This window comes from Peromyscus californicus, unplaced genomic scaffold, assembly GCF_007827085.1.
Source record: "Peromyscus californicus insignis strain IS unplaced genomic scaffold, ASM782708v3 Scaffold_5__1_contigs__length_169319896, whole genome shotgun sequence".
In the NCBI taxonomy this organism is placed as follows: Eukaryota; Metazoa; Chordata; class Mammalia; order Rodentia; family Cricetidae; genus Peromyscus; species Peromyscus californicus.
Window position 1 is genome coordinate 113,851,204 of NW_026294573.1, and position 21,599 is coordinate 113,872,802.

The 21,599-nt window shown below is 40.2% G+C and overlaps 1 protein-coding gene across 10 annotated transcripts in view; it reads right to left on the reverse strand.

Annotated features, from left to right (window-relative positions):
• The window catches only part of Casp8ap2 (caspase 8 associated protein 2), a 45,087-nt gene that overhangs the window by 11,382 nt on the left and 12,106 nt on the right, over positions 1-21,599 (reverse strand). For 7 of the 10 annotated variants that reach the window (XR_008213723.1, XR_008213722.1, XR_008213721.1 and 4 more), the window contains 6 exons: positions 18,571-18,653; positions 14,186-14,254; positions 12,988-13,088; positions 12,118-12,192; positions 9,660-9,775; positions 1,935-4,126 (listed from right to left, as the gene is read on the reverse strand). Coding sequence is in view for 7 of the 10 variants with exons in the window: in XM_052716624.1 (XP_052572584.1) it covers positions 1,935-4,126; positions 9,660-9,775; positions 12,118-12,192; positions 12,988-13,088; positions 14,186-14,254; positions 18,571-18,625 (2,608 nt within the window). In the remaining 3 variants the exon portion in view is untranslated. Of the gene's footprint in view, positions 1-1,934; positions 4,127-9,659; positions 9,776-12,117; positions 12,193-12,987; positions 13,089-14,185; positions 14,255-17,547; positions 17,646-18,570; positions 18,654-21,599 lie in introns of those variants that run through there. The other 3 variants (XM_052716628.1, XM_052716627.1, XM_052716626.1) reach the window with 2 other exon arrangements.

A 21,599-nucleotide genomic window follows, 5' to 3' on the forward strand; every position in this document is an offset into this window, starting at 1 on the left:
AGAAAGATATCCCACATCAACTTCTGGCTTCCACACTAGTGTATACATACATGAACATGTATACACTTGGACACTACCCGCATACACACATACACACAATAAAACCTTTAAGCATGGCAGAGCCGGGGTGGAGCTCAGCAGGAGTGCATGTCTAACACAAGAGGTCCTGGGCTCAGTTCCCAGCAGCGGAGGGAAAAAGAAGAATTAAGAGTTGTCCAAATTCTATCTGGAAGATGGAGTCATCCATCAAGCTATTTGTAATTGATACCCACTGGCAAAGGGAAAACCAGTTTCCTTTAATGAAGTGCTACTGGTTTATCAACCATACTCCAGGACAGGGACCATGCCCAGGAGTAGTTGGCCTACACAAAACAAACTATTTGGTCTTTGGTTTCTTTTGTGTGTGGGCGCTTTATGGTTCATTTTGTTTTGTGATTTTTTTTTTAACTTACTTTTTTTTTTTTAATTTGTGTTTTTGCAATTTTGTGAGATTTTTTTTGAAAAAGGAAAATATAAAGTTGGATGGGTGAAGTGAGGAAGATCTGAAGCGTTGGGGCAGGAAAAACAGGATCAAAACATAGTGCATAAAAAAATTTAAGTTGGCCGGGCAGTGGTGGCGCATGCCTTTAATCCCAGCACTCGGGAGGCAGAGCCAGGCGTATCTCTGTGAGTTCGAGGCCAGCCTGGGCTACCAAGCGAGTCCCAGGAAAGGCGCAAAGCTACACAGAGAAACCCTGTCTCGAAAAACCAAAAAAAAAAAAATTTAAGCTGTTTTGGCTGACGGTGGTGGCACACGCCTTTAATCCCAGCACTTGGGAGGCAGAGGTAGGCAGATCTCTGTTAGTTTGAGGCCAGATTGATCTACAAAGTGAGTTCCAGGACAGCCAAAGCTACACAGAGAAACTTGTCTCAAATAAAAAAAAAAAAATTAAGTTGTCTAAATTCATATTAAAGGCTCAGTGTACACTTCTATTTTTAATTTATTCACTTAAACTTACTTATTTTTTGCTAAAGGACCACTGAACTTGATGTTGTATTTACGTATCTTTATCTGTACAAAATAATGATTATAAATGTTTGCTTGAAAAGGTGAAATGCAAATGTGAATTTAACAAGTTGTAGATTCTCAACACTATACAAACTCCTTTGTTACAAATAAATACTTATGTTTCAAAATAAATAAATTAATAATAACAATTAATAAAACTTATTTTTATTTTATGTGCATTGGTGTTTTGCCTGTATGTCTGTGTGAGTGTTGGATCTCCTGGAACGAGTTACAGACAGTTGTGAGCTGCCATGTGGGTGCTGGGAATTGAACCTAGGTCCTCTGCAAGAGCAACCAGTACTCTTAACAGCTGAGTCATCTTTCCAGCCCCTCAGTGTACACTTCTAATTAATATTTGAATAATGATTTTTTTTTTTTTTTGTTATCAGAAAAGATGGCTCAGGAGCTGGAGAAGTGGCTCAGTAGTTAAGGGGCCTTAATGCTCTTGAAGAGGACCAGGATTTACTTCTTAGCACCCATACGGCAACTCACAGCTGCCTCTAACTCCAGTTCCAGGAGATCCAGTGCCCTCTTCTGGCCTCCACAGGCACCAGGCACACACTTGGCGCACATACACACATGCAGGCATTTATACATACACAGAAATCTAAAAACTGGGGGAGACTAGAATAAAGGTTCTTGCCACACAACCTTAGTGGTCTTAGTTCAATCCCTAGACCCCATATAAAGGTGCTCTAGAGTACCAACTCCATGATTGTCCTCTGGTCTCCACAAGCATTCCCTGGCACACACAAACCCCTCACACATACACACAATCACACAATAGAAATGAATAGTTTTTGTAAGTCCCCAAAGCACCTATGTTGTTTATATAGTCTACACTGTGACAAAAGGACAACTTATAGAAGATAATATAAACTATTACCTTTATGACGGTTATCAAACTGGGGAATTACACAAGGGCTCTCCACACTAAGAACTTTTGCTACAGGTCTCACTGGACTATTTAAAGGGCTGATGGCTTCTGGAATAGGTCTCAGATGACTAAAGTCAATGCTCAAAACTGAGTTATCATCATCTTGATACACTGAGTTTGAGTCTCCAGTTTCTATTTTGTGGTCAATCAACTCAGTCTTCTGTGGTGAAGGTACAAAAGTCTCTTTAGGTAAATAAGGATCCAAAGGACAAGATTTATTCTCAACCATAGGTGTATCTTCAAGAGAAGATTCGAGTTTAGGATTATTGTCTCCCCAACAGTTTACTAGTGCAATGCCAGCTTCTTCAACCAAAGGCTGCAGAAGGCTCTCACTGGCCACAGCTGCTTTTGGTGAAAGAACCACCTTCCTTTTTACACCTTCAGAAATATCACAACAATTCAAATCATTATGTCCTTTGGTGTCCAATTCTCGGTCCAAGGCTTCAGAAGCATGTCCTGGTAAAACATCCATAACCACAGAAGCTGTGGCCCTCGTACTACCACACGTCTCTTCCACTTCCATTGAAGGAAGCAAGGGTCTTGTTTGCTCTATCTCTGCATGTGCCGGCAAGGAAATTTCTGTGCCACAAACAAGCATTTCACAAGGCATAGTATTCTCAACAGATTTAACCAACAATCGATTTTCTTCCTTCGTTTTGTTTTCTGCAATGCTGATCCTGAGTTGAGATGCTGCTGGAAGAGCCTCCTTTGGCTCTGGTAACCCTGATTTGGTTTCCTCTGTACTACGTTCACTGACAGAAGGAAGACATGCCACTGTTTCAGTCTTCTCCGAGGACTGTGAGTTACACATGCCACTGGGCTTGGGCACACCAGTTATTTGATGCTGGTTATCTTGACAAACAGGCTGCTTTTTAGCAGGAGAAAGAGTTAAGTTCAATTTTTCCATGAAGCTTAGCTTTAAGTCTTTGCTTTTTCCTTCATTTGGTCCATTCTCAACTTTCATTGCACATTCTTTATTACCTGTTCCTTTAGAAACCTCATCATTAGAGATGTCACATTTACCATTTTTTGGCTCAGTCTGTCTCTTTACATCAGTAGTGCTTTTCTTAGCTTCTTTATTAGTCCTTTGCAAATGTTCAGTAGGCGATTTTTTGTCATTTTTCACATGTCTATTTTCGTCTTTGTTTTCTCGCTCTCTTTTCCTCCTGTCCTCAGTCCTATGTCTTTCTGATTTGAAAGGTGTACTTTCCCACGGGTGTGCAACACTGACATCCTTGGAGTGTGAGTGCTTGCTGTTTCTGCTGCTCGAAAGAGAAGATGATCGTCTTCTGTCTTGAAAGCCGTGACTGCTCACCCCTCTGTCTCTTCTGCAATCTTCCCTTCCCCTCCTCTCTTCCGGATGGTATTTACTGAAGCCGTATTTCATGTCATTCTTGGAATGAGGAGGCAACGCCCGATCCACTCTTCCCCGGTGCCCCTGGTCCTCTCCTGCTGGTTTAAACTTCACATCACCTTTTCTTTCTGCTTTGTCCTGAGACTGAAGCTCTTTCCTGTGCAGATTTTGTAATCTTCCATTTTGTCTCTCTGGATTTTTGTCATTTTGAGATTCCACTCGAGTGTGTGGCCTTTCTTTGGAAGTCTCTTTCTCCCAAGAGGAGGCGCTGCGCTCACTTTTATATCCCAAACCAGTGCTGCTTTTGCTCTCGGGACTTTTGCCCTCAGGCTTTGTTTCACTGCTTCCACGTTTCTCAGGTTTTCCTTGGAGTCTGCCGTTAGCCTCTTTGTCTCTTGGCTCTCCATCACTACAGCTGTTATTCAAGTCTTTCTGTGGTCTGTCAGTTCCTCTGCTACACTGGCTACGTCTAACGCCATTCTTTCCTCTTCTATTATCCTCGTTTGAGTTACCTTCGCCAACCTGGTAATGAGAACGTGACCAGACATTGTTGGCACAATGTTTCTCAATACCCGTAGGCAAGTGCAAAGGATTCTGTGCTTCAGAATGTGATTTTCCTCCTTCTTCCAGGTTTGGCTGTGAAGTGTTAGGATGTACATCTTTATGAACATCACTTTTAAGTCTGTGGTCAGTCTTTGAACAATCATCCAAATGGGGAGATCTGGATCTTGAGTCTTTTGTTCTTGCAGTTTTATGGTTATTCCGAAAATGTGGAAACTCAGACAATCTATTAAGAAATAAGAATTAACAAAAAAGCAAAGTTAACTGATACTTAATAGTATTCTAGATTTTAGTCACATATGACATACTTTTCAAATTTAAGGGCCTATATACTGGCAAAACCAGTATGAACAATCGATTTGGGCTGGGGGCGTACTGCAGTGACAAAGCATTTGCATGCAAGAAAACACTGGATTAAAAACAAAGAATTTATCAGTTTCCAACTAAGTGGGTCCATTCTCAATACAAGGAACTCTCTCATTTGCTTTTGCTTAAAGGAACTCTATCCCATCACTGCCAGTTAGTTCTCTTTGGACTCCACACAGGTGCATAACTCCCAAGTCAGCATAGCACACTTCGTTTAGGACAAGTGAGCTTACTTTCTTCCCTTCAATAACCTGATTGAATAAAGAGAAAGTTTTCCTAGACGAAACATGATCAAACTCGACAGAATTCCCAATCGTACTTTTCTGTTTTATATAAAACTCCACAGTAAGGCAGATCATTATCAGGGGCAGATGACATACAAAACTGTGGTTCTTTCCTTAGAAGGGTGACAAAAGGCCCATTGTTATGGCTTGGATTGGTGTTTTTCTTAGTGATAAAATATATGAGCCAGCATGACAGTTGGTAGAAGAGCTTGCCTTGGGGACTGGTAATCAAGGACTCCAATCCCAAGCTCCACCTAATTGAAGGGAGAGGGCCAACAGCCACAAGTTGCCCTACACACATACACATACACACACACACACACACACACACACACACACACACACACACGAAATTTAAATTTCTAAAAAATAAAATAAAATATAGATTTTATTTGCAACTGCAGTTACCAGCAGAAGGTCTGCACAGATTGAGCTCATCAACATTTCATCATTGTCCCTCTCTGAGGGACCACTGACAGTTAATGCTGTTTGGGGAGAAAATGTTACTTTATCCAGTTGTATAGCTACTAAGCAATTGCCTATGCTCAGCCTCCCAGCCATGCTCACGCAGGCAACCTTAATTTAACTCGAATTGCTCACACACAGAACAGGACATAAAAGTAGGAAGACTTCTTGGAAGAAGAGTTTTAGCAGGAGAGGGAGAGGAAAGAGATCGGAGAATGAGAATGAAATTCATTATATACACATATGAAACTGTCAAGTATTTTTAAAAATTTAAAATGGAGGTATCTTATATTATCTTTATGCAATAACTTCACCTTAATGAACTTCAACATCACTGACTTTTCAAAACTCTCTTCCTAATCAGTACTCACTGTGTAGAAAAACCCACAACAGAACCTCAGAAATAAGAGGAGCGTGTCCTAAAGAAAAAGACTTAGGAGACCCACAACCATCAGCAATATGTACACCTCATAGAACGCTGTTATGTTTGAATTGTACTATTTATTCCCTTTACCTTCAGGAAGTTTACATGCAGAGGTCTTGATGCACAGTATCTAAGAATATAACCTTACTTGGACACACTAAATTAGAAAACCAATACAGATCTCAACTCAGTCAATTAGGTATTAGAGGAGTAACTTGATGGTACAGTTTTTGCCTAACATGTGGGAGGCCCTGGTTCAATCCCTGGAATCAGAAAAATAAGCAATTACCAGAAGATACCTGAGACAACTGGGGAAGTGTGATAATAAGCAGTAACTATGAAAGGGAAACACTTTAGAACTAAATTTTGGGGTTGGGGATTTAGCTCAATGGTAGAGCGCTTGCCTAGCAAGCACAAGGCCCTGGGTTCGGTCCTCAGCTCTGGGGAAAAAAAAAACAACCCTAAATTTTGCTAAGAGATAGAACTTCTGTTTCACAAAAGATACAAATAACAGAGCAAAAGGCAAGTCACAGAACTAGAGACTTTTCCAACACAACACATACTGTATAGTTGTGTAATGTACCCCACCACTTATCAAACCACAAATTCCTAAAAGACTGTGCCAGGTCCCAACTTCTGGTACAGACTATAGAGTACTACCATTAAAAGTTCTGATTTAATCATATGTACTTGTTTTTGTGTGTTTATTCCTGGGTGTATGTGTGTATGGGCGCGCACGCGCGCACACACACATACAAGTCAAGGTCACAGGAAAACAGGTGGGAGTTGGTTCTCTGCACCATGAGGATTTCAGGGATGAATCTCATGACATCTGGCTTGGCTGCAAGCTCCTTTATCAGATGGGCCATTTTAAAAGCCCTCAAAGTTTTACCTTTATATATACTTTTACACTGTACATTTTTCAGTATTCACATGTTTAATTTTTCTGCTTATTTTAGCCATGTTAAGATTTCAATTTTGCTTCAGTAAATGTTAAATTTCAACTACATGCTAACTAGTTACTATTATAATACTAGTTAGCTCACAGTGAAAATAGTTGGTAGAATATTTATTAAATACATAGCCATATAAAACCAATTAATAAGGTTTTACACACACACACACACACACACACACACACCTTTTCAAGCTGGGTATGGTAGCACACATCTTTCTTTAATCCCAGTCCTTGAGAGTTAGAGGCAGAAGGGTCTCTGTGAATTCTAGGATAACCTGGTCTATAACAGAGTTCCAAATCAATGCTACATACAAGCAAACCACCACCACCATCACCACCACCACAACCAACAACAAAAAAACCCAAACAACTTCTCCAACAATTCGGGAACCAATGTCAATACAAGGTACACTGGGAATGACATAAGTCAATAAATACATAAACATCTGCCTTTACTTTCTAAAGACCTAAATAAGGCAAAATGGTCCACACAATGGCAGTCTTTACGCCAGATAACATGAGAGTAACTGGGAAAATGCTCAGACCAAGCAAACACATCCCTACTTCATGAAACTTCCACAGCAGTAAAAGCAAAAGACAGAAACCAAGGAATCTCATTCATAATTTGAAGAACTGAAGGTATAAATAAACCTACAAAAGAAGTCTAACTTAGACACAGGGACCAGATAAGTATCTCCAGCCAGAAAGATGGTTAATTAGGGGCTGGAGAGGGGGCTTAATGGTTAAGAGCACTGGCTACTCTTCCAGAGGATCTGGGCTCAATTCCTCTAGATTGAGAATGGTGATCACAACCATCTGTAACTCCAGTCCCAGGGATCTGACACTCTCTTCTGGCCTCTACAGGCACCAGGCACACACATGGTATACATATATACAGACAGACAAAACACTCATACACATAAAATTAAAAAAAAACAAGCAACAAAAACAAGATGTATATGCCAAAACCAGAGGACAAAGGGACAAGCCATTCCACAAAGCATAAAGAGGACACACACAAAGGCAGACCTTGGGGTACCTGAAGGAACTGAAAGAACACCAGAGCCGTGGTACCCATGCAGAGGTAAGCACAAGCTGGCCTGAGAAGTTGTTGGGCCTATACTATAAGGGACTGGAGGTCAAGTTAAGATATTTGACCTTTTATCCCAATGGCAGTCAAAAGCCACTGACATTACTACTGGTTTGCATGGGAGTAGGTAGGCTACAGCATCTGAATAAATGAAGAGAAATAAACACAGTGCCAGACCACGGAACATAAGCATCAAGTGGTGGCTTTGAGGAGTGGTTGAGAGGGAAGCAACACAAGCAGAGTGATGATGTGTTCTAGTTTGCCAGTCTGGTGTTAACAGCAACTTCTCTCAAGGACTCTAACGTCAGCACTAAGCTAAATGCCACCCACTTCCTACAAGTCTGGCTTACACTAACTGAATAAATGACATTGTTTTCTACTAAGCTAGAGGACAATAGAAAAAGCTTCATAACAAACTTTTTGGATAAATTTTGAAGGCCCTTTAAAGACTCATGTAGATATAAAGTACACACACACAAATTAAATTGGCCTAGCATGTATGAGATTGTTCTTATGAAGAAATTGAAAAAGAAAAGAATGCAGCAGGTAGACTAAAGAGACAGCTCATTGGTTAAGAACACATTACTGCTCTATTTGAGGACCGGAGTTCAAATCTCAATACCAAGATTGGGTAGCTCCCAAACATCTGAAACTCCAGCTCCAAGTGGATCTGATGTTCCTTCCGGCATCCATGGGCACCGACAAGCACACAAACAAATAAAATAAATTTAAAAGAGAGAGAGAAAAAGGACAAAGGCTTGATATTTGAGAGACCCAAAGTAACAGCCAAGACAGAAAAATAAACCCAGGAAGGTAATTAAAAACCATCACATTGCTAATGTAATTATAGGGAGAAACTGCTGCTCCAAAGCAGGAGGGTAACAGGGTTAAACAACACACAAGAAGACAGTAAAACCGACAGTCAGACACTGTTTGATGGGTTTAGTGGAAGTGACTGATGATCAAAACGACAACTGCTTTGGTAGACCAGTGGAAGCAAAACAGGACTGGGTTCAATAAGTGCAAAGGGCTGGCAAGATGGCTCAGTGGGTAATGGTACTCGTTAACCTGAATTTAATGTTTGGAACCCAACATGATAGAAGGAAAGCTTGCGTACACGTGTATACACACACACACACACACACACACACACACACACACACACACACACACACACAAACGAGATTTAAAAAAAAAAAAAAGTGCCAAGGGTTCAGTGGTAAAGCCAAAACTTGCATAGCCCACAATACTCTGGGTTCAACTTTCCACACCACCCAAAATCAAAGCAACAACAACAAACCCATATTAAAAAAGCAGAATTTGAAGCAAGGTGTGGTAATGCATGCCTCAGGAGGATGAGATGGGGGATGAACAACAAATTCAAAACCAGCCTTAACTATGTGGTGACACCCTATCCATCCTTAAACACAAAACAAAACACAACAGAAAGGGAAGAAATGGCAGCAGCAAGTAAGCAATTCTTTCAATTCTAAGGGGTAGATGGGGTAGGCATATAGATATGAACTCCCCTGGACCAAAACGTCACCCTGAATTGAAGAGTAAGAAAAATTAACAACAACAAACCACTTAAGAGAAATTACTTACTAACAAAAGGTTAAGTGTATATTTCTCCTTTCTTTCTTGTCATTTTAAAATTTGCATTAATTTGTTTACTTATATGGGGAGGAGGGGGGCCCAAGCATGACAGAGCACACATGTGAAGGTCATAGTACACTTGTGGGATTGGTTCTCTCCTAGCATCTGGATTTACGGGTTAGGCTCAGGTCAAGGCTTGGCTCAAGTGCCTTCACTTGCTCAGCCTTCTGCCTTCTAGGCGTTCTGGGCATATGCTTCACTGGACCTGAGCTACTTCCCCAGCCCTGCTCTCCTGATGTCTCAGTATCAGGTGTGAGCAGCAGAACTCAGGAACACACAGTGACTTTCTGTGCTAAGCAGTACTAGAGCAAGAGCCCAGTGATTTAGAAAACTATGTATTTGGAAGTGTGTGGCAATGTTCCATCAGGAACCATACTTATCATTATAAACCATTAGCAGAATATTTGCCATTTATATTAGAACTGTAACTATTTAATGAAATACATATTTCCTCCTTTGACTGAAAATAAAATCATACTTCATGTGAAAGGTGACAGATGACATCCATGGTGATACCTTTGGTGAAGATGATTTATCTCTTCATCCTTACGGTTTATCTCCACTCTGGCAGTTTTGATCAGTGCGGAGATATTCTTCTTAAGAGACTGGTTTTCATTTTTTAAGTTCAAGTTCTAAGACACAGATTAATAAGATCTATTAACAGACAAAAATATACAGAATTGTCAATAGTGCTACTTATAATAACTAGTTGTTGTGGGGTGGGGTTTTTTAAGATAAAGCTTGCCTGTACAGATCATGATAACCTTGAACTCTCATGATCCTCCTGCCTCAGCCTCCAATGTGTAGGGGTGTATTACTGGTATATGTCACCGTGTCCAGCTTTCTACTAATTGTTGAATACTAACTAATGCTAGGCATTATACATTTTATCTCAGGTTTCCTATTGCTTGGATGCAGAAGCTGAGATTCTGAGACGATAATTAACACCAGAAAAGGCCCACCTGATAGGAAATACTTCAGACAAGCATCGGACTGTAAAAGCAGTAACACAGGACAGCAAGTTCTGCCATTAGACTGAAGTTCAGTTTTAGTAACTACTTAGTTTTTATAACTAAAACATGATCTGCTAGGTGTGGTGGTGCACACCTTCAGTCCCAGCACTCAGAAGGCAGAGGCAGGAAGATTCTCTGAGAGTTGGAAGCCAGCCTGGTCCACATAGCAAGCTCCAGGCCAGCCAGGGTACATTGTGAGACCATGTCTTAAAACAAACAAACAAACAAGCAAAAAACTCACTAAGAAATGCTAAGCATTACCCTATTGAAAAAGCTAACCATGCAAAGATGTGTTAGTTTTCAAGTAAACGAAAACAGAATCTAGAGCTGGTTCTTTCAGGGAAAAGAGAATCAAGAAAAACAAGTTTACAAAAAAGTAGACAGACCACCGTCACATTCTTTATTTTTGCAGCACAATCACAAAACGGACTATCTGACAACTGTGAATTACCATTTTTTTTTTCTACCAAAAAAAAAAATTCTAATCTTTGTTCCTCAAAACTATTCTTTTTTAGCTGAGTGTGGTGTTACATGCTTTTAATGCAAGCACTTGGGAGGCAGAAACAGGCAGATTTCTGAATTCGGAGACAGACTGATCTGCATAGGAAGTTCCAGGTCAACCAGGGCTACACAGTAAGACCATCTCAAACAAAAGAGAACTATCCTCTTTTAATCCAGCCACTTCTAAAATTACCACTCAATTATTAATTCATCCAGAGCATGTATGTCAATGTCATTTAACTTTGAGTAAGTTTTCCTATAACTTTCATTAATCAAATAATTAAATAGCAAATTCACAAAAAAAAAAAAATTTCGAAGTGGAGAGGGATGGATATGATCGAGGTATATTATATACATGTATGAAATTGTCAAAGAATAAATGTAATTTTTCAAACACACACACACACACACACACACACACACACACACACACACACACACACAAAGAAATAATGTCAGATGCTGAATATTTAGCTCACATGATAGAGATCCAGGCCTTGGGTTCAATCTCTAATGAATAGAAAGAAAAAACTTTATACGCTGCCGATACTTTATGACCTTAATTGCTAATGACCAAGAAAATAGGGCTGGGGATATACTTCAGTTGTAGAGCACTTGCCTCGCATGCACAAAACCTGGGTATCAATCTTTTTTTTCTTCCTTTTTATTTTTTATGTGCATTGATGAATTGCTTCCATGTATGTCTGTGTGAGCATGCTAGATCCCCTGGAACTGGAGTTACAGACAAGTTGAGAGCTGCCATGTGGTTGCTGGGAATTAAACCAGGGTCCTATGGAAGAGTAGCCTGTGCTCTTAACCTCTGAGCCATATATCCAGTCTTGATATTAAGCTTTTAAGAAGCTTTTTATGAACTGAAAACATTTTAATATTTTAACTCTAGTTCTTTTAAAAGGAGACAGTCTCACTATGTTGCCCAGGCTGGCCCTCAACCCCAAGGTTAAATGATCCTCCCACTCCAGTCTAAGCAGCTAGGACTACGCTCATTCATGTATGTATGACTGTAGGTCTGTCTGTCCTGGGGATCAATCCTAGGTTTTTATGTTCTTCAATAAAACATTAACACAAGGCTGCCTGGGAGGATAGCTCAGTTAGTAAAGAGCTAGGCATACAGGCATGAGGATGTAAGTTTGATTCCTCAGAACTCACATAAAAAGTTATTTTGAGTATAAAAAGTTGTACATGCTTATAATCTCAGCACTGGAAAGGTGGAGAGAGTTGGATCCCTGGGGCAGGCAGGCAGCCTAGCTACTAGGTGAGACGCAGGCCAGTGAGAAACCCTGGCTCAAAAGACAAGGCAGATGGTGCCTGAGGAACAACACCCAAGGATGATCTCTGGCTTCCACACTATGTGCAAACAAGTACACTCACACCCATTCACTCATGTGCACAAATACACACTCAAACATAAATGTTTAACAAGGAAGAAATAACCATGATACCTGCGTCTGTATTTCCTTAAACCTTTTCATCAACTCTTTCATTTGCTGCTGACATTTCCCATATTCTGTCTGCAACTATAAAACACAAAAGGACTAATTTAAGCATTATTGTACTTCCTTAGCTATGATGTACTTATAGGTTATTTAGACAGATTACATTTGCTTTTATTTGGGTTGTCATTAATTGTTTCTCAGGTTCTAGATGTAGTCCAGGTTGCTTCACTCTTGATCCTCCTGCCTCAGCTGCCTAAGCACTTAGACTAAGGCAAGTACCACCAAGGCTGCCTAGATTGTTAGTTTTTAAAGTTCAGCCCATTGATAGTACATTATGATAAGCTTCATATTATACTTCTGAACCTTAATATTCCAATATACAGTTAAAAGAAATTTGTTTCATATAAATCTCAGCACACATTATGTAACACACAACTTTAATATAAATAATGAAAAAATAAACTGTTCTATTACAGTAATGGTTTACTAAAGTTTATATATTCAGATAGCATTTCTTGGAAAAACAAGTCAGAGTCAGAAACTACCTTAAATACTGTTAATTCAAGAACTACTTCCTGGGGCTGGAGGAGAGATGGCTCAATGCTTAAGAGCACTGGCTGCTCTTCTAGAGGACCTAGGTTCAATTCCTAGCAGCCACAACTGTCTGTAACTCCAGTTCCAGGGGGGTCTGACAACTCCCCCCCCACACACACACACACGCAGGCAAAACACCAGTATACATAAAATAAAGATAAATCATTAAAAATTGAAAAAAAGAACTAATCTCTAAACCCAGAGTATTTGTTCAATAGTAAGCTGCAGCCTTCTCTTCAGGGGTTACAGAACTAACTTCTTAGTAACAGTGACAACTCATACGTCATTGTATGTTGCTTCCTTTGCGGTTCCCTCTTCAGTCAGGATCTCTTCATACAAATCTAAACAGTTTCTGAACGACACACAGGATCTAGCAGTACTGTCTGAAAACAAACAAAACTTCTATTAAAATATTTGTTAGGGTTCTTTTATGAATTAATTTTATCAAAACATTTTAGTGAGCATAGAGAATGGTTTGTTTTATATTTTATACATGCATACCATTATCTTTTTGTGTTATGATTCTTAAAGTTGCACCTACTTCAAAGGGTTACATTTCTCCTCATCTGTATTTCATACAACCTACACTGATTTCATAGATGATGGCAGGAATGCCACATTATACAAAAATGGCTGTTTCAAAGACTCCAGTATTGTAATTATCTCTATTACAAAACACTAAAAGAAGATGGGCAGTGGTGGCACACGCCTTTAATCCCAGCACTTGGGAGGCAGAGGCAGGAGGATCTCTGTGAGTTCGAGGCCAGCCTGGGCTACAGAGTGAGTTCCAGGACAGCCAGGACTGTTTCACAAAGAAACCTTGTCTTGAAAAATCAAAAACCAACAAAACAAAACCCCCCAAAAACAAACAAACAAACAAACAAAAAACAACAACAAAAAACAAAACAAAACAAAACAAACACTGAAAGATCTGCCTGTGGAAAAGCTCTAATTGGACAGGTGGCCAGACACTCCATTACTGTTCTTCCGATGCATTTGAAGACACTCACAGCAACAGTATTCTGTCACAGCATAGGCAGGGATGCGTATTCAACAGCACCAGTGCTGTTCTTACGATGCATTTGAAGACACTCACAGCAACAGTATTCTGTCACAGCACAGGCAGGGATGCGTATTCAACAGCACCAGTGCTGTTCTTACGATGCATTTGAAGACACTCACAGCAACAGTATTCTCTGTCACAGCATAGGCAGGGATGCGTATTCAACAGCATCAGTTGCCATTTCAATGGTATGAAATATTTTTGCAAAGACCTAATTAAACCTGACTCCTAGAGGAACAAATCTGTGTGCTAATATGTTCTGATCAAGCTTTAGGCCAGAAAGAAATTACCTCAGTGTAATCATCTCAAAGAAAGGGCGTATTATTTCAGAGCTGTAAGTTACTAAGAGTCAATAACAATAAAAGAAGCAGAGCAAACCACCCAAACAAAATGAGATGTTTTATGAAATTTACATACCAGAAGCAGCACTGTCCAACCCAGCATAAATGTCCAATGAGCCTTCATCATTATTTTTAAGAGGAGAGGCTGCAAAAATGGCAAAGACTAGTTAAAACTGGCTTATGAGCTGAGGGTTTTTTTCCATTCCTACTTAGAAGGTCAAGGAAAGCACTATATTATTTCTGCTTCAAAGAAACAGACAAGGGGCCAGGTGGTGGTGTCGCACACCTTTAATCCCAGCAGCCAGGCTTATGAAGACCTCATCATCTTAAGGAACAAAACAGGGGAACCTATGTGAGTTCAAGGCCAGCCTACTCTACAAAGTGAGTTCCAGGAAAGCCAATGATACATAGAGAAACCCCTCTCTTGAAAAACAAACCAACCAAGCAAACAAATAAGACCTAAAACAACAACAGAAATAAAAAAGAACCAACTGAAAGTTCTAAAATAGAAAACTACATATAATAATTATAGTATCATCATCATCACTGGATATGCTTGACTGTGTGCTACTGATTAGTATAAATTACCCAATTTTTTTAAACCAAAACTGTAAAACAGAGGGAAGGAGGAAGGCCTTAAAAATCCTATAAGGGACTGGAGAAATGGCTCAGTAGCTAAGAACACTGGCTCCTCTTCCAGATAATCTGGGTTCGATTCCCAGCAACCACATAGTGGTTCACAATCATCTATATTTCCAGTTGCAGGGGATCTGAAGTGCTCTTCTGACCTCTGCAGACACCAAACACGCATGTAGTGCACATACACACATGCAGGTAAAACACACATAAAATAAAGTGACTAAATCTTAATAAAATATTTAAAGAGTTCTACAGAATAAAGTCAAAATCTCATACAAGATATAACAAGTCTAGAAACAAAAGATAAAGGGAAAATTGGCGATACCATAATAATAGTAAAGGAAGATTAGCAATAGTAAGTTATCCTTCTAAATGCTTTTAATTTCTTTAAGATAAGACTGTTGAGCCGGGCGGTAGGTGGCGCACACCTTTAATCCCAGCACTCGGGAGGCAGAGGCAGGCAGATCTCTGTGAGTTCGAGGCCAGCCTGGGCTACCAAGTGAGTCCCAGGAAAGGCGCAAAGCTACACAAGAGAAACCCTGTCTCAAAAAACCAAAAAAAAAAAAAAGACTGTTGAGGGCAGGGCAGCAATGGCATAGCCTTTAATCCCAGCACTCAGTGGGCAGAGCCAGGCAAATATCTGTGAGTTTGAGGCCAGCCTGGTCTACAGAGCGAGATATAGGACAGGTACCAAAACTACATGGAGAAACTCTGTCTCGAAAAACCAAAAAAAAAAAAGACCGTTGAAAGTAAAAATTAAAGCATTATATTGTTGGGGTTAATTAGATAGACATCATATTTGGACTGTCATACACAACACTCACAACAAAGAGCAAGACAGAGGACAAATGTAATCATACCTAAAAGATTACAATTCCTTGAATAACCACCAATAATAATGCAAAGAGATGTAATCTAAAAGCACACATATAAATGAAGATTAAAATGGAATTCAAAAGCACAGGCCAAGAATGTATGCCAGGTCTTCCATTATTTAAACAAGCAGGCTAGGATGTAGGTCAGTGGTAGAGCACTTGCCAGCAAGTACAAGACCCAGAGTTCAATTCCCAATACCACAAAAATAAAAATAAGAAAAAAGTAGGTATGTGGACAGACTTGAGAGTGATGCGAAAAATAAAAGACAGCTATACCCAGTAAACAAGAATAATGCCATTTTTCCTTTAAAATTAATAGAATTAGTGTGATAAACATTTGTGAGGAGTTGGAGAGATAGTTCAGCAGTTAAGAACACTTCTTACTCTTGTATAGTACTACGGTTCAGGTCCCAGGACCCATATCTGGCTCACAACCATCCATAATTCCAATTCTAGGGGAACTGACCCCCTCTTCTGGCTTCAAGGGCACCAGGTATGTCCAAGATGCACAAACATATGTAGACAAAACACTCACACACACATACACACACACACAAAAAAAAAAAAAACACCTAGAAAAAGTTTTATTCAAAAATTTAAACATTTGTGAATTTAGGTTAAAAAAAATGAAGATATTTTGAATTTTTCTGTTGATTTAATTTTTCCCCCCTTGGTTTTTCAATATATAGGGTTTCTCTGTGTAGCCCTGGCTGTCCTAGAACTTACTCTGTAGACCAGGCTGGCCTCCAACTCAGAGATTCACCTATCTCTGCCTCCTGAGTACTGAGATTAAAAGTATATAACCTACAATACAACAATAATAGCAATGTAACAAGTTGAAACTACATTAGCAAAAACAAGTAACAACTACAACTATTCCAACCAGCGTCCTTATGATGCTGATCAGACAAAAGTCCCTCCACGTCTACCAACATTAACTTTGGAAAACACATTTTAAGTAAAAAAGAACGAACTAAGAGATCCTCCACCCCAACCCTTCATTTAAGACTCAGGGGACACTGTAGAGAAGGGAGTGGATAACCACGACAGCTGCTTAAAATTGTCTGCCATGTACTGCAAGGAAGCCATACCCATGAAATCTCAAAATATGGTTGCCTAAATAAGACCTGAAAAATGACACCACCTTTGACATGCCAACATGGATGGGGAACTCTCACAAGACCCAACTCCGAGATGAAGAGCTTTACGAAATCAATGACTGCTGAGAACAGGAGAATCGAGTCTTTTCTAGAGACAAAGCCTATGACAGATTATCTAATCCTAAATTGTCAGCCCTAAACATACACATCTGAGCAATACTAAATGGACTCAGCAGGGTATGTGTGTGTGTGTCTGTGTAAATGATGTAAATACAGCGCAGGGTTACAAACCCACATCACTACATTTGACATATGTAAGATATTTCTGTTTAGGGTTGGGGATATAGCTCATTTGGCAGTGTCTGCCTAGCATGCATGAGGCCCTGGATTCCCCTTACCCCTAACCCTCTGCAAAACAGATTATATTTTATGAGCTTATTTTATTACCATGTCTTGTGCCAGATGGTGGAGGTGGGTGCTGGCGGCAGCAGTGCATGCCTTTAAATTCCAGCACTTGGGAAGCAGAGGCAGGAGGATCTCTGAGTTCAAGGCCAGCCTGGTCTACAGAGCAAGTTCCAGAACAGCCAAGGCTACACAGAGAAACCTTGTCTCAAAACCAAACCAAAACAAATAAAAAAAAAAAAAATCAACAACAAAAACTTACTTCAAAAGTAACAAAAATCTATTTGGGATATGACAATAGATAATATGACCATTCACATGAGCAAAACTGCAACCTTGATTACATTTAGAGACTTAAAAGCACAGATTAAGAAATATCAGCCAGGGGCTGGAGAGACAGCTCAGTGGCTAAGAGGGCTTACTGCTCATGCAGAAGATCCAGGTTTAGTTCACAACACCCACATGTTGGATCACAACCATCTGTAACTCCAGTTCCAGGGGATCCAACGCCCTCGAGTGTCTTGGTCACCAGGCATGCAAATGACGCATATACATCCATGCAGGCAAAAACATTTATAAAGTAAAAATAAGGGAGAGAGAGGGAGAGGGGAGTGGAGGGGAGGGGAGGGGAGGGGAGGGGAAAGGGGAAAGGAGAAAGGGGAAAGGGGAAAGGGGATAGGGGAAAGGGGAAAGGGGAGAAAGGGGAAAGGGGAAAGGGGAGAAAGAGAAGGGGAAAGGGGAGAAAGGGGAAAGGGGAGAAAGGGGAAAGGGGGGAAAGGAGAAAGGGGGGGAAAGGGGGGAAAGGGGGGAAAGAGGAAAGAGGAAAGAGGAAAGAGGAAAGAGGAAAGAGGAAAGAGGAAAGGAAAGGAAAGAAAAGGAAAGGAAAGGAAAGGAAAGGAAAGGAAAGGAAAGGAAAGGAAAGGAAAGGAAAGGAAAGGAAAGGAAAGGAAAGGAAAGGAAAGGAAAGGAAAGGAAAGGAAAGGAAAGGAAAGGAAAGGAAAGGAAAGGAAAGGGAAGTCAGCCAGATTCAGTGATATATGGCTATAGTCCTAGTCCAATCTCAAAGCATAGTGAGAGCTCCCTGTCCCTGTACAAAAACGGCACAGATATAGCTAAGGAGCAGTGTGCTGTATATGGCCCTGTGTTTGCTTTTTGGCACTACGAAAAGAAGACAACAAAACCCAAAAAGTTCACATTTACGAAGTACTCTCTATGTCCCTGGTATTTTGCTACGTTAATTCACTTATATACAGAGAGAAAAAGTTGAGGTCCATTTCCTCTAAGAATAAGTGATTTTATAATTGAGATCAAGTGAGGTTAGGGCTATTACTGTGACAGAGTATGTACCTAGCATCTGAAAGGCCCTGGTTCTTAAACTCCCAGTACCAGAATTTAGAAAGAAACAAAGAGTAAAGTAAATTCTGAAAGACAAAAAGAGTTCTTACCAGGACAGACATCAAATAAACCCGTTCCATCACCATTGTCATCATCTGCTGCCATGGTCCTATATCCTTTTCATAGGTGCCATCTAGGTATTAAGCATAAAGAGTCCCACCATTAGAATAGCTTCAACTTACAAAGCAACTTTCAAATTTGAACACTGAATAACTTCATTCTCTCTCTAAAAAAGAAACCTATACATTTAAAAAGAAAAATGCCTAACATACTCTGGACAAAAGTCTAAACTAAAAAATGAAACTCAGGGCTGGTAGATGGCTTAGCGGTTAAGAGCAATGGCTGCTCTTCCCAAGGTCCTGAGTTCAATTCCCAGGACATGGGACTGAAGCTTTCTCTGGCATGCATGCAGACAGAGCACTCTACCTAAAAAATAAATAAATAATTAATTAAAATGAAACTCAAATTTGTAGGTATAAATAAGCCATGCACAAAGTAAATTACACTAATTTTGTGTAATAGGCCAAAATACACTAGTATGTACAAGACCCTGAAATTGACCCCTATCATTACAGGGGGGAAAAAAAAATCTCAAAATACAAATGAACTTTTGCACTACAAACAAATACATATACACATAACAAGAAATACAAACACTATCCCCACTGACTCCACAGGGAAAAGCCTGACAACTTAAGATCAACCTCGGGGTTGGGGACTTAGCTCAGTGGTAGAGCACTTGCCTAGCAAACACAAGACCCTGGGTTCGGTCCTCAGCTGGGGGGGGTGGGGGGGGTGGGTGTCAATCCTCAGAACCCATGGTGGAAAGAGAACCAATTTCGGCAAGCTGCCCTCTCACCTCCATGAGCACATTACGGCACGCACATGTCTGCTCTCACACAAACACCATACATACAAATTCAACAATAATAAATAAAACAGTGAAAAATAAAAAAGCATGTAAGTTGGGGTATGGTTCAATGGTGGAGCATTTGCAAGCATGTATGAAGCCCTAGACTCAATTGTTAGTAACACAAAAATAAATAAGAAAGAAATACATACTCAGGGGGCTAGAGAGATGGCTTAGTGGTTAGGAGCACTAACCGCTCTTCCAGAGGACCCAGGTTCAATTCCTAGCACCCACATGGCAGCTCACAACTGTCTGTAATTCCAGCTCCAGGGGACCCAACACCCATAGCAAAAAAAACACCAATGCTCATAAAATAAAATAAAAATAAATAAAAAAAGAAATACACACTCAGCAGGTAACGCACTTGTGCAAGCCTAATGATTCAAGTTCAATCCCAGGAACCCATGTAAAGGCAAGAGAACCAACTCTATCAAGTTGTTCTCTGTCCTGTATGTGCTCATTAACATGCTTGCACTCACATCACAAACATACACACACAAAATATGTATATATATATATATGTGATTTTTTAAAAAAGAAAAAGACACAAACGCACATGTACATATGCACAGGAAAAACTTTAAAATAATCACTAGAAAAACTGGTAAAAGGTACTTTTTAAAAAAACCTTTATTAATTAGAGGGTTGTGCATATGTGCCATGGTGCACGGCGGTCAGAGGACAATGTTCACGAGCCTATCTATTCTATTCTCCCTTTCCATCATGTGGGTCCTACGGGGTGAACTGCAGTCATTAGGCTTGGCAACAAGAAAACCCAGACTTTTTTCTTTTTTAATGGCTTTTAGAGGGCTAGTGAATTGGCTCAGTTAGCAAAGATGCTTGCTGCCAATCCTGATGACTGCATTTAACTCCCCAGGACTCACATGGTGCAAAGAAAAACTCAACTCCACAGTACATGTGTGTGTATACTGTGTTTAGAGCTAGGCATGGTGCCACGAACCTGCAATCTGAGCATTGTGGAGGCTGAGACTGAGGTCTGAAGCCATTCTGGTACACATAGAAAGTCCCAGGTCAGTCTGGGCTACATGGCAAGACTACCTCAAAATAAATATTTTCTTGTTGTTGTTTTGTTTTTCTGAGACAGGGTTTCTCTGTGTGGTCCTGGCTGTCCTGGAACTGACTCTATAGACGAGGCTGGCCTCAGACATCAGCCTGCCTCTGCCTCCTGAGTGCAGGGGTTAAAGGCATGCACCACCACCACTCAGTAATAAATAAGCTTTTAAAATTGTTTTTAAAAGTTGAAGTTCAGTGGTAACAAAGGAAAAGCAAATGAATTAAAGAGGTACTGTGTGTCTAGAGAAGTACTGGCAGCCAGGCTTGAAGGCAGAGGCAGGTGGATCTTTGTCAGTTACAGGCCAGCCAAGGCTACACAGTGGGACCTTGCTTGAGAGGGGAGGGAGAGAGATGGACACTTTAGCTAGAGTCTGGGAGGGTTTCAGGAAGGCTTCTACCATTCAGAACAGATAAAAAGCAGCCCACCAGAACTAAAGTGTTCTCACAATCTGACTTATGCCAAACACCTGTATCAGACAAAGCCTGTATATGACCACAAGACCCCCATCCTAGGCAGTAAGTCTCTAATGTGCTTTCCTTGTAAACATTTGTTGATATCTAATACATATGGTCACAAACTGGATCAAAACCCAGATGATTAGGAACTGCCTCAATGCCTGGGTAGCCACTCTTCAACTTCCAGATGTTGGCAAAAAGGTATGTGAATAATAAAAACACATTGCTCACAGAAATTCACTGTGGGGTTCTCCTGTGCAGATGTATACAAATACATATTCAGGTTAGGTACACTCTAACTTAGAATGGCCTTATGGAACTGTGACTTCACCTAAGTTAAGGAGCAATTGCTACCCTACATCCAGAATTTACCCTATTTCACTTCCATCATCATACTTCAGATACACACTCTTTTAATTCTTACAGCACTCACTCTAAATTAAGTCAATTAAGTCTTAACATACCATCTTGTAATCTGTCCCAGACTCTTTTCTTCTATTCTTATCTTTTAGAATGTACCTATGGCTGCCCAGGAGCTATGGACTGCAATCATCTTCACTTTTTTTTTTAAATTTTTTTATTCATTTCACATATCAACCATAGATCCCCCTCCCATCCCTCCTCTCACTCCCTCCCCTC